Raw genomic sequence first — 10,637 nt, 5'->3', positions numbered from 1 at the left:
AAAAGCAACAGAGGAGCTGGGATTTTGTACTGTCACGGCACAGACATGACTTCTGAGAGGAAGAAGCTACCATTCCATTAAATGTCTTCAACTGCATGACACATATTGTAAGAAAAATACATAGCATTTCTGCCTGTTAAGATGGCCACTCTATGGTAATATAAAGGCCATAACATTACTGCTTGCTTTGATCATTTTTGTGAAGATTTGGAGTTGACATTATGACTTAGAGTAAACACATTGTAAGATCTCAGGATTTATGGCCAAAATCTTAGGTTTATCAGCTAAAATACCGTTCATCAATATTTTTGTTTCCTGCTGTTGAGAATACTTATTTTATGGTTATGTATATTTTTGTACATACATACTGATAGCTGTTATATCTACCTTAATGGTAGTTTTCCTGCTTGTAAACCAAAGAGTATATTGATGTTCCCAAAACATTAAATTAAAGGTACCGTAAATTTGCACATTTCATTTTAAATCTGTTTCCCCAAATTGATATCAAGGGGATTTATTATTTTTCGTCTTCCCTCTTGTGGTAAAATAAGACTATATTAGAGCTGTTTCTAACTTCTCTATATGTGATCTGATGATTTCAGCTGACAAGTGTCAAAGCAGTCTCCCATTCTTCTCCTTCCCTCTTCACCAGGTCTGTCTTTCCCATTGGACATGCTGGACAACTACCTGGGAGCCCCTCAGGAAAGGGGGCCCCATAGGCAGGGCTTTGAAGTAGGCTCCAGAAAAAAAGAAAACCCTAACCTAAAAGTGGTCACACAGTGGTGATCCGGCTCTCTCCCTGTTCCCCTTCTCTGTGCTGCGCTCGCACTGAATGTCATTTTCAGTGAGGAGTGCAGCACAGAGGTGCCACGACGGGACGGACAAGCAAGCAAGGAAGAAAGAAAACAGTAAAGAAAAAATAAGAGAAGAAGGTGGTAGAAAGGTAAGTGAAGGGGGACAAATAGAAGAATAATGGAGGACACACTGTCTGATACAGGGGCAGACAAGAGGCGTGATGAAAGGGGACAAACAAGGGCATAACGGAGGGCACAGAGTGTGAAATTGGGGAAACATGAAGGGGGACAAAAGCAGGTGATGTGGATGTAAAGGGCATATGGAGAGATCTGATAGGCACGCAAGGGGCAGTTAGGGTACGTTGGCCATTTATGACATTTTTATCCCCACTTCAACAGTTCCCTCCACAGCGATTGTGAAGTACTGTGAACAGACTATATGTAGCTCTTCGAAACCTCCTCCCCTGGATACAGCAGCAAGGTAAGAGTTCTACTGATTTGGTGATTATTCTGCACATTTTATCATTGTTGGATATTTTTTTCTTATTTGGCAAGATGTTGTAAAAAAAATTATGTGGATTAATCTCTGTAGTACAGCATGTTTTTTTTAATGTTTAAACACTGACTTTTTTTGCAGGTAACTATAAATATAAACTAAATGTTATCGATCATTTTCATTTTTATTCCTGTGAGTGGTTGTGTAGGTAGGAGCCCCAGTGCACTGCTTTGCCCAGGGGCCCATAATGTTGTTAAGATGGCCCTGCTCTTCACCACAACAGAACTTGGTAGATAAGACCACTGTTTATTCATATTTTTTTAATTTCAAGAACACATACTGCTTTTGGTAAAATAATTAATGCAAAAATAAATGTTGTTTTTTCCACCATAAGTCTCTAGAAAATTCATTTAAAATGTTTGCACATAAATTTATAATCAATCGGGGAATATAATTAATAAAATCAAGTGGGCATCTCCCATATTGTGCCACCAGCACATAAACTAATACCCCTCCATAACAGGTAAATGCCTACTTTTAAGGATCAGGTTAGTTGGTAACAATTTTATATCTTGGGATTCATGGACAAAAAGAAATCCATCACCATACCCCTTTACTTTTACTATTTTTTATTACTTTTACTATTTTCTATTACTTTTACTATTTTATGATTTCTTACCAGTCCTGGCTGCTGCTACAAACATCTTTCACATATATTACACATTACTACATACAGTGGATACAAAAGTCTACACAGCCTTATTGAAATTGCAGGTGCACGTGATATAAACCCTAAAATAAAAATAAATCATGTCAGTCCATTTTTCCGCCTTTAATTTGACTTTGCAATCACCATCATTGAAGTGAAAAACAAACGCTCAATTCTTAGGAAATAATGAAAATAAAAAAAACTATATTTGCATAAGTGTTGATACCCAAAACAAATATATATTTTATAGAAGAACCTTTTACTTTGACAGGTAGTTTGTCTGCTTAACATATATAGCTCTATGTGGAACTAACATCCCCTGTTTTAATACAGAGCACAGTTTGAAGTAGCTAGGATAGTATTAATAATGTGTTTGGTGCAGAGGATCAATACAGAAACTAGTACCAGAGAAATCAATTAGTCAGTGGAGCAATTGTCGATGAAGAGTGTAAATGTACAAATCAGACAGATCTGTTTTTCTTAAAAAAAATGTAAAAAATATTTTTTTTAATTGTAACTATAATACAAATTATTTAATTATTTCCATTTTTTGCAGAGAATGTGCTCCCTATTTGTTTTCACTAATCTGTTGCTTTTACCTTAGTTTACCACTATCAGAAAGTGACGTTGTACCACTGGGGTAAATAAAAATTCTATTTACACAGAACTCCACCGAGGATTTAATATAATTACATTCAGTTATGTTGAAAGCAGTTTCAGTGCTGCTTAAATTGGTAAAATCCAGTATGTTATTTAAGACAAATAGAACAGAACTGGACGCAAAATCAATTTTGATCCTTCCATATATAGGCTTCTAAGTTCCAACTCATTCAATGGGCCAATGGTATGTAGAAAGTAAAAAAAAAATTACAAAAATGTATTTCTATATTCTACACCATTAATGTTGTACCAGGGTAGACCGTATACAGACATATGTATAGCCTTGATGTAGAAGAGGTCAGCCTCTAATGTAATGTAAAGATCTAATTGTGAGTTTACTAGTTGGGATTGTCTCACTTATAAATCAAATTCGTAACTTATAAATGCATGGAAGAATATGTATATCCATACCCAAAAAGTAACCTTACAGTAGTTCCAAGTAGGCGACAACACAATTGAGTAAGTGAAAATGTTTGTTTTCTAAAATGGCCATTTTTTGATATACCCAAGTGCAGGAAAACTGATAATGGGATGAACAAACATTAGTTTTTGTTGGTAATTAACGTACTCCAAATTAAAAAATAATATGAGTAAAATATGCTTAGAAATGTGCCATCTTTCCAGAGGTACCAAGATAACTGTTGTAATGTTTGGTGATAATATATCATAGTTTACAATATGTTCAAAGATAACAAATTACTTAAACAGTTTTACCTTTCTTGCAGGAAACAAACCGTGGTCAGTGACCTCTTCCTCAGAATGTGTGAGGACAATCAGACTGAAGTCACAATGTTTTTACTTCTTGGATTTCAAGGTCTATATAAATTCAAAATTCTACTCTTCATTGTCTTCCTCTTCTCCTACATTGTGGTACTAAATGGAAACTTTGTCCTTATTGTGTTGGTGTCAACAAGTGATCATCTCAAAATTCCAATGTTCATCTTCCTTAAACATCTAGCAGTAGCTGATGTCCTAATAACCACCACTATTATACCAATGATGTTAGATATCATATTAAGTGATGTAAAAGAAGTATCTGTCACTAGTTGCTTCATCCAGTTGTACCTGTTTATACTTTTTGAATCTGTGCAATGTTTTCTTATTGTTATAATGTCTTATGACCGATATTTGGCCATTTGCAATCCAATGCATTACAATTCAATAATGGTGCCCCACGTCTGTCTCAAAATGATTGCTGGGTCTTGGTTCTTGGTCTTCATTTCAACAAGTGAAATAATTATGGTTTGCCAGTTGCACTTTTGTGGTTTCAATTACATTGACCATTTCTTCTGTGAATTTGGACCAATAGTAGAATTGTCTTCTTCAGACACTTCCATGTTGTTATTGGTTGATTTTGTCATAACTTTTTTAGTGGTCTTCATTCCTTTTTTCTTAATCCTCATAACCTACATCATCATTATCTTCACCATACTCAACATTTCATCCAACAGAGGAAGAAAAAAAGCCTTCTCCACATGCAGCTCCCACCTTGCCACTGTATGTGCATATTATGGAACCCTGATCACAGTTTACCTGGTACAATCTGACGAGAGCACATTTATCACAAAGAAATTTAGGTCTCTATTATATATTGTGGTGACTCCTATGATGAATCCCATTATCTACAGCCTCAGGAACCATGAGATCAGACAAACTCTTCAAAAAAGTATTATAAATTTTCACATACATTTGAAAACAAAATAAAACACATACAGACAGCAATAGAATATGGCCCTAATCCTGCAAGTCTAGATTTTTTTTAAGGACAATTTTGATCATAAATACTTACTACAAAGTGTTCTATGCATTGGAAGAAGAATGCTATGCCTTTATGGACTTAGTAAATATTATATTAAACAAGGAAACAAGTGACTACCATATCTTGACTTATGTGGAAAATGATTTTGTAATAAAGTGCCCAGAGGAAACCCACGCATTATCATTTTTAATCCTTTACAAAAGGTTCTATGATTTCCAAAGCAAATTACCAAATAGCTGTGGAAGCACATGATAATTTGTTTGTTTACCATGTTAATCCTTTAACATTATATTTTTTTTCTATATCTTGATGAAAACTTAATTTGCAATAATTATACATACTGAGATTCTTACAGAAACAAAACACAATTGTGGATCATCTCCTTCCAGAATCACAATAAAAGAGTTGAGTGAATGTTTGCACAGTATAGTGACATTGGGCCTGATTCATTAAGGAACTTAGGCAAGAAATTTCTTACAAAAGTCTGCTGGACAAAACCATGTTACAATGCAAGGGGTGCAATTTAGTTTTCTATTTTCTCATAAGTTAAATATTGTCTATTTTTTCATGTAGCACACAAATACTTGACAGCTTATTTGTACACTGAAATTTAAAGTTGATATTTGTGTACTACATGAAAAAACAGACAGTATTTAACTTATGTGCAAAATAGAAAACTAATTTGGACCCTTTGGGGCACATTCAATTGTCGGCAGAAATGCCGAAAATCCCACGGTCCGCGCACTATTATCGTTATTACGGTAATAGAGCGCAGAAAAAAACGTTACTACGGTAATTTTCTTGCTGGATTTCAGCTCGCAGCTCCCTGATAATATGGTGCAGTGTCTTTAATTCAGTTTACCTCACGACTTTTGCACTAATTCAGTTATTTATTTCCTAATGCTTTCCAGTGTAGATCTCAAAATACCCCTGGAAGCCACACTGGCTGATTACCAATAACCCCCACAGGACTGATACAAATGTGTAACTAAGTGATATAATGATCATCTCATTAAATACAGAGGTTAAGTGCTACAATGAAGCTTTTTAAAAATTTACAGAAAATAATCCCCATACAATACTTGTGATTTCCTTATAGAATTGCCAAATAAAATGTTTGTTTATGTTGTATGATTAAGAATTTGTTTAAAATGTAAGTATGAATTTGAATTGTGTTTATAGTTTGACTGCAGAAAAGAATCAATGCATTATACTTAGACCACTTACAGTGACCCAGTTGTTTAGCAATAGGAATACTACTACTGAAGTACCTGATGTTTCCTGTGTTTAAATCTTCAAGTTATTGAGTTAAGAATAAGTTGAATGTAACTGTCAGCATTGAGGTGGCTGCCCAGTGTCGTTTTTATATAAAATGTTATCCAAATCCATCCAGTGGAAGGCCCAGGTCGGCTCCCAGGGACAAAGTTCTGGCTAGCATACACCAACGAGAGGTCTCAACCCCCTAGTAGGCTTTCTGGGTTCCAATGTTACAAGTATTCGTCCAAATCCTTCCAGTAGAAACCTCAGAACAGGATCCTGGGGTAAAAGTTCTCCTCAGCATACACCAACGTGTGGTCTGACCGGGACCTGACTGGGGCCTCAACCCCCTAGTAGGCTTTCTGGGTTCCAATGTTACAAGTATTCGTCCAAATCCTTCCAGTAGAAATCTCAGAACAGGATCCTGGGGTCAAAGTTCTGCTCAGCATATACCAACGTGTGGTCTGACCGGGACCTGAAACCTCCTGAAACTTGGCCAGGGTCAAACTGAACCACGTGCATTGATTTCATCCCAATTGATAGAGGGATATGAATGCATATATGGACATACAAACAAACCAAATGCATCTAGTGGAAGGCCCAGAACAGGCTCCCCACATCAAAATTCTGACCAGTGTACACTATTGGGAGGTCCGGCCGGAATCTCAACCCCCTGATATATCTTCTGGGATCCAATGTTACCAGTCTGTGAAAGTTTCATCTAAATTCATCTAGGGAAAGGCTCAGACCAGGCTCCCTGGGTCAAAGTTCTGCCCAGCATGCACCAACGGGACTGCCATCATGAACCTTATCTCCCTTAAAACCTTGCCAGGATCCAACTGGACCACCTATCGTTGGTTTCATCCCAATCGGTGAAGGAGTGTGAAAGATATTTGCCAGAAAAAAAAAAAGAAACAAACAAGCTTTTATGTAAAATATGTTTTCCAAATCCATTCAGTGTACACTAATGGGAGGTCCGACTGGGAACCTAACCCCCTTTAAAACCTGGCCAGGATCCAACTGGACTACTTTGCATTTGGTTCATCCCAATCGGTGCAAGGGTGTGTGAATGCATAACCAGACAGACAAATAATCCAAATCCATCCAGTGGAAGGCTCAGAACAGGCTCCCCGGGTCAAAGTTTTGCCCAACGTACACCAACAGAAGGTCCGATCGGGACCCGAAACCTCCTAAAATCTGGCCAGGATTCAACTGGACCACCTTGCATTGGTTTTATGACAATCAGTGCAGGGGTGTTAGAATGTATGAATGAACAGACAAAAAAACTATATCCATCCAGTGGAAGGCCCAGAACAGGTTTCCCAGGTCAAGGTTCTGGCCAGTGTACACCAACATGAGGTCCTACCAGGACCTTAGCCCGTAATATGTCTTCAGGGATCCACTGTTACCAGTCTTTGAAGTTTTTGTCCAAATCCATCCAGTGGAAGACTCAGAAGAGCTACCTGGGTCAAAGTTCTGTCGAGCGTACACCAATGGGAGATCCGAGTGGGACCCTAACCACATTAAAACCTGGCCAGTATCCAACTGGACCACCTCACATTGGTTTCATCCCAATCAGTGCAGGAGTGCCTGAATGCATATCTGGACAGACAAACAAATCAAATCTATCCAGTATATGGCCCAGAACAGAATCCCCAGGTCAAAGTTCTGGCCCATGTACACCAACGGGAGGTCTGACTGGGACCTCAACCCCCTAGTATGTCTTCTGGGATCCAATGTTACCAGTATGTGAAGTTTTGCATCCAAATGCATGCAGTGGAGGTCCCAGAAAAGAATTCCCGGGCCAGCATACATCAACGGGAGGACCGACTGAGACCTACACCCATATGTATGTCTTCTGTTTTCCAATGTTAAAAGTCTTTTGAAATTTTCGTTGAAATCAATCCAGTGGAAGGCTCAGAACAAACTCCGTTCTAGTCAGGGAAACACCAATGGGATGTCCGAATAGGTCTCTTAACTCCTTAAAATCTGTCCGTGATCCAAATGGACCACCTTGCGTTGGTTTCATCTGAATCGTTGCAGGAGTGTTGAAGATTTTCACCTGCAAACAAACAAACAAAACATCAAACTTCTTCTTTAATATATATGTTTTTTTTATGGTTTGCCGATGGTGAAATGACCAACAATGAGGATACCTACAAAAAACCCGATCACTTTCCCACCGACATGAATAGAATACAGACTTACCTAAAAAGCGACACATAACATTTCCAAAGACAGTGCCATACTGACAGGTAGTAATTCTGAACACACTGTTTGATGGCCCTTCAATTTCACGTCACTCAACAGAGCGACATAGAGAAATCTGAATTTAAAGCGGCAAAGTCAGGACCCCACAAATACACACTTTAGATCAAAGTGTATATTTGCGGGTTCCTGACATTGACGACACATTCAGATCTCATTAGAAGAACCTGTATAACTTACATCAGCAGCAATCCTCCCCAGTAACCGATGCCTCCACGATACATGAGCATTTAGATAAATGATTGTTTCCAAAATTGTCCCCACTGCAGATCACCTCACTCAACTGCAATATTACCAAAGAAGAAGTCCTGCTAGTCCTCAAATCCCCATAAATCTCCAAAGCTTCTGGCGCAGATGGGTTTATGATATCCTATTATAACTAGTGCCCCAACTGACCCATGTGTATAATAACATACTGCAGGGAGGGAAGTTTCACAATGAGACCACTCGCTCCATCATAGTGGTAATCCCCAAGTCTAACAAGAATCCCACCTGTTGTGCTAATTATTGCCCCATATCATTACTCAACATGGGCGTAAAACTTTTTGCCAAAGTACTAGCAACCTCAACACATATATGACGTCTTTAATCTTTCCCTATCAGGTGGGCTTTGTCCCTACCAGGCAATCCCTAGATAATATGAGAAGGACAATAGCTGTTATTCGCACTCTCAGACATTACAGAATCAGAGTGGTCTTGTTCACAGTGGTTCAAGCTCTATTTCATCGCCCCTTTTCAACAGTGCTAACTAATGGGATGACATCTTCCGCTTTCAATCTGAGCAACGGAATGAGAGAGGGGTGCCCCTTATCAACCTTATTATGTGTGTAGAATCTCTGGCAATTCGCAGAAACCCTGATATAAGCGGGATCGAAATAGGGCCATGCCAATACAAACTGTCATTATTTGCAGACAATGTCCTGTTAGCATACTTCAACCCCTTAATCTCGCTCCCTAACTTGGCAGAATATGGTTTGGTTTCAGGTTATAAAATTAACAATTCCAAATTGGAAGCCCTAGCTCTCCAAGTTCCCATCCCTGTTAAAGCCATCCTTGAATCCAAGTTTCGCTTCCAATGGCACTCTAACTCTCTGCGATATCTTGGAATCCACATCACCAAAGAGTACAAACACCTCTACGAAGCAAACTACAGTCCCCTCCTCAACTCGGTTAAACACAACCTCCTCAAGTGGGATCCGCTTTATATATTGTGGTTTGGCAGGATCAGCGTGATTAAGATGAACATCTTGCCCCGGGTCTTTTATCTGTTGCAGGTGCTCCCCATCACGGTCCCGGGACGTTCCTGGCTACTTGGCTACTTCTTGGCTACTTGCTACTGGGCAAGAAATCATGGATCAAATGCAACTCGGCTGGGGGGTACTGACTTCCACTGTTAGAACAATACTACCAGGCGGTCAACCTCAGCCACCTCATCTCTTGACAATTGGTCCTAGGGACCAAGAGATGGGTGGATCTGGAAATGCACTTACACCTGCACACATCTTGAAACTTGTCTCTTGGCTCCCTCAGAACCCTAGACCAGACTTGGTCTACTCTCACCTCACTCTGCAGTTTGCACTCGATATATGGTACAGACTCCTGAAATCAAATGAACTCACAACATTCCTCTTCCCCCACATGCCGCTCTGGCACCACCCAGCATTCACAGCAGGGAAATCTACATCATATGCATCATCTTGGCAGAGGGTGGACATTACCCAATTCCATCACATATCGGGCGAATTCTCTCTACGCATGTTTCTGGACCTGAGTGAAAAAATGGGCCTTCCCTCATCCTTGCACTTCTCCTACATGCAGATACGGTAGTCCATCCAGGTTCAATGCAATCGTACGGCATTCGAAAGGTTATGTATGTAAATGGTGGGAAATCCCTTGTCTGGTTTCACTTATGTACCATTCCACTTTGCTGCCTGCTGATGAGCACTTGGAACCATTTGAAGCCTCATGGGAATTCAACACAGTTATGTTCATCTTGTCGCTACCAATAAATATTGCCCAATGCATATAATGTGGTTCCAAAGCACAAAGAGATTTAATAGCAAAAGTTAGCAGGATAACAGCTAACCATGATGATACATAAACTATATAACAATATATAGGAAACTATATCCGAATACATTATCCAAACGCTCCCTGGGCCCAGGTCCAGATTCAGTCTTGTAGTCTGCAGTCAGGAAGAGAGATTTAATACTGGCCAAGGGACTTGCTTTAGGTGAATATACAGTTCGAGTTAAGATAAAAAAGTGATGATGTCCAAATATTCACAAACATAAACTTAGGTCTTTCTTTATTGGTCCAGGAGATAAGTCAGTACAGTGCAATGCAGATCATAGGCCAGTTCAAAGGTTTCCTCTCCAAAGGTGGTGGCAGCTTATTCTAACAGTTGAGAACATGTTGTGCCTAAGAGAACCGACCTAATCCAGTTTAAACCAACCTATATACATGTGCTGCCTACAGTATAGAGGATCTATCTTATTTTATTCATAGCTAGCAATCGCTAAGTGTGATCACTACACCGTATTTCTACTGGTGAAATCAGGAATGTTATAAGACCAAACACCATACATTTCTTAGGACCTGAACCATAAATACCTTTAATGTAAATTTATCTTGGTATACATAATCTTTAAGTTTTACTAATAAACTGATGTGAGTTGGAACTTTTTTAAATGT

General features: G+C 38.9%; 1 protein-coding gene across 1 annotated transcript; it reads left to right on the top strand.

Annotated features, from left to right (window-relative positions):
- Nucleotides 1-3,418: 3,418 nt before the first annotated feature.
- Nucleotides 3,419-9,770, top strand: LOC142150505 (olfactory receptor 10A7-like). Its single transcript, XM_075205701.1, has 3 exons — nucleotides 3,419-4,325; nucleotides 8,910-9,132; nucleotides 9,218-9,770. The coding sequence occupies exons 1-3, from the start codon at nucleotides 3,419-3,421 to the stop codon at nucleotides 9,768-9,770; spliced, it is 1,683 nt and encodes a 560-aa protein (XP_075061802.1).
- The last annotated feature ends 867 nt before the right edge of the window (nucleotides 9,771-10,637 follow it).

The sequence above is a fragment of the Mixophyes fleayi genome, chromosome 4 (assembly GCF_038048845.1).
Source record: "Mixophyes fleayi isolate aMixFle1 chromosome 4, aMixFle1.hap1, whole genome shotgun sequence".
NCBI classification, from domain to species: domain Eukaryota; kingdom Metazoa; phylum Chordata; class Amphibia; order Anura; family Limnodynastidae; genus Mixophyes; species Mixophyes fleayi.
This window is presented reverse-complemented; position numbering and strand designations above follow the sequence as displayed.

Excerpts from the sequence above, each read along its gene's own strand:
- LOC142150505 (XM_075205701.1), top strand. The coding sequence starts at position 3,419 with ATGTGTGAGGACAATCAGACTGAAGTCACAATGTTTTTACTTCTTGGA. Across the intron at positions 4,326-8,909 it reads CAGACAAACTCTTCAAAAAA|AATATGGTTTGGTTTCAGGT; the intron begins GTATTATAAATT and ends CTAACTTGGCAG. Across the intron at positions 9,133-9,217 it reads GTTAAACACAACCTCCTCAA|GTGCTCCCCATCACGGTCCC; the intron begins GTGGGATCCGCT and ends TATCTGTTGCAG.